This window comes from Penaeus monodon, chromosome 19 (genome assembly GCF_015228065.2).
Source record: "Penaeus monodon isolate SGIC_2016 chromosome 19, NSTDA_Pmon_1, whole genome shotgun sequence".
NCBI lineage: Eukaryota > Metazoa > Arthropoda > Malacostraca > Decapoda > Penaeidae > Penaeus > Penaeus monodon.
Genome location: NC_051404.1, coordinates 20,600,904 through 20,603,357, shown reverse-complemented (window position 1 = coordinate 20,603,357; position 2,454 = coordinate 20,600,904). Strand labels below are relative to the sequence as shown.

General features: G+C 46.7%; 2 protein-coding genes across 3 annotated transcripts in view; both read left to right on the top strand.

Annotated features, from left to right (window-relative positions):
- The window catches only part of LOC119585354, a 6,958-nt gene extending 6,799 nt beyond the window's left edge, over positions 1-159 (top strand). Inside the window, exon 4 of the mRNA XM_037934025.1 lies at positions 62-159. Coding sequence (XP_037789953.1) covers positions 62-159 — 98 coding nt within the window. The remainder of the gene's footprint in view (positions 1-61) is intronic.
- Positions 160-1,047: 888 nt separating this feature from the next.
- LOC119585462 (zinc metalloproteinase nas-13-like) overlaps positions 1,048-2,454 on the top strand; it is a 4,902-nt gene continuing 3,495 nt past the window's right edge. For both annotated transcript variants that reach the window (XM_037934111.1, XM_037934110.1), the window contains exons 1-4: positions 1,048-1,134; positions 1,460-1,577; positions 1,805-2,049; positions 2,260-2,366. In XM_037934111.1, coding sequence (XP_037790039.1) covers positions 1,071-1,134; positions 1,460-1,577; positions 1,805-2,049; positions 2,260-2,366 — 534 coding nt within the window. In that variant the 5' untranslated portion in view covers positions 1,048-1,070. The remainder of the gene's footprint in view (positions 1,135-1,459; positions 1,578-1,804; positions 2,050-2,259; positions 2,367-2,454) is intronic.

The following is a 2,454-nucleotide window of genomic DNA, read 5'->3' as shown; positions in this document are numbered from 1 at the left end:
AAAAAAATGCACTGCAATAATGCAAATAACAAAGGTCGCCCTCTATGCCCTGCGCCCCCAGTCCACGAGGCAGTGGACACGAGCCACCAGGCAGACCCCTCGAGCTCCCGGGCCCTTTTCCCAAGGGGGACATACTGCTTAAACCCCCGCGACCACTAAAGGAACTCCGGGTCGTCCAGGTCCTTGGGGGGGGGATAACGAGGAACGATTGGCGCATAAAAGCCGTGGGGGAGTGAGGATCACGATCATTAGTGTATTCATCATCGGAGAGTATATTCATTAGCAAGAGTATTCTCATTAGCAGAGAGCATACTCTTTCGGAGAATAATCCTTTACCAAGATTCATTGCAAGAGTAGAGTATAATCTGTAGGCGAGAGTATATTCATTAGCAAAGAGTATATTCACACTACTGTTAATCAGTGCATAGGTAACGATGTCTGCTAAGACCTAGAACAGGGCAAAATCGACTCTAAATACGGGTAATAACATCGCGAAAAAACGCCAGGTGGGGTATTCATGAAGCGCCTGCAGTGGGATGTCGGCAAGTCTTTGGCAGACTCAGGCTGATTTCAATATAGCACCGACGGCTTAGATGATTAACCGATGCAGTTAGATGATGTTGATTAAGATCGGAGGTAGGGAACGACACCTGACACTGTGGTGCAAACGGCAAGATTTGTTTAGGGAAGACTTTTGCATCAGGCTGAGGTTAAAGTGGATATCACTTACATCTTATTTACAGTTGTAACTAGTTGGTGAGGGACCAGCATGGTTATGTACACGCAGGAATCGACGTGAACAAATAATTGCGGTTTTATTATGCTTAGGGCGATGCGGGCGTGCTGGTGTATCAGTCATACGGGAGAGATACGAGCGCATTGCGGGAGGTCATGCAACCCTGACATTACCAGGCTCCTCTTTGCAACAATAATCCAAAAGCAGAATGGAATTAAAATATTTTGTAATATTCAGTGGATACATTTCTCCAACTATCACAAAATCCATGAGGTATTAATCTAAATTGTTTCACGATGTTTCCCCTTAACAGATCCCTAAGACCAGGAGCGCCATGACTGACGTGCACAGGAGGTGGCCCAACGGAATCATTCCGTATGTAATCTCACAGACATACGGTGAGTTTCTATTGCCTCGTGTCTTTGGTCGTTTCGCATATCTTCTAACTATCATAGAGGAAATAGAATGAAATTAAATGACGAATGCACTTCAAATTCGCTATGGTAGCATGATAGTAAGCACATCGCAATTCTGACTGCATCGCATGCTATACCATTCAGGATATTAACCAATAAATTTGATTCAGAGCCATTTCTAAGAATCCGGATAGGTACTGCTATAGTTAAAACAAAGCAGTCATTCAAAATCAGCAATCGCACTGACAGTTCCCACAAACGACATGTACTCGCAAACTAACTGTCCCTCGCGCCCGACCCGCCGCAGACGAGAACGAGCGCGCCACCATCGCCAAGGCCATGAGCGAGTACCACGAGAAGACCTGCATCCGCTTCGTCCCCAGAACCATCGAGAAAGATTACATCCACATTCTTAAAGGCGATGGGTCAGTCACGCTTCTTGCGTTTATTTTTTTCTGGGGTAGTCTTTTTTGTTTCCTGGACTGTTTGAGATTAATTTTCCCCGCTCATTATCATTACCTAACTTCTTTGGTTAATATCTTTCGAATTTGAACGTCTAGCATGTATTACTTGCCATTGTTATTCTGATAAATAAGAACATACTTCTTCATGACTGACATCCCACCTGACGCCCGACCCGCCCTGCCGGCAGGTGCTCGAGCTCAGTGGGCCGCGTGAAGGGCGCCCAGCAGATGTCGCTTGGGCCCGGCTGTCTCTACGTGGGAATAGTCATGCACGAGTTCATGCACGTGGCAGGCTTTTGGCACGAACAGTCCCGCTCGGATCGTGATAACTATATTACGATCAACAAGCTGAACGTACAGGACGGCATGTGGTACAACTTCGAGAAATACGGATGGGACAAGATTCAGAGCCTCGGTGTGGGATACGATCTCGGTAATGATTCTTCTTCATTATTCATATTGTCTTATATCAACTGATATGTTGCTACAAAGTATGACTGATGTGACTTTAGAAACATTTACACAAGATTTATTTTATATTAAACCAGACCAGGGGGTTTATGCATCTTTACAAGAGGCCTCTTAAATATATCCTGAACACTTACAACAAACCCACTTCACGTACAACACCCTCGTCCCACAGAGTCCATCATGCACTACGGCCCGTACGCCTTCGCCAAGGAAGGGAAACCCACCATCATCCCGAGGGAGACCGGGGTGGAGATGGGGCAGCGCAGGGGCTTCTCCAAGGCAAGGCTCTCGAGTGGGCGTTGCGTCGAAGGGGAGGGAAGGAGGGAATGGGCGAGAAAGGGAGAACGGGTGAAAAGGTGAAGGGCCT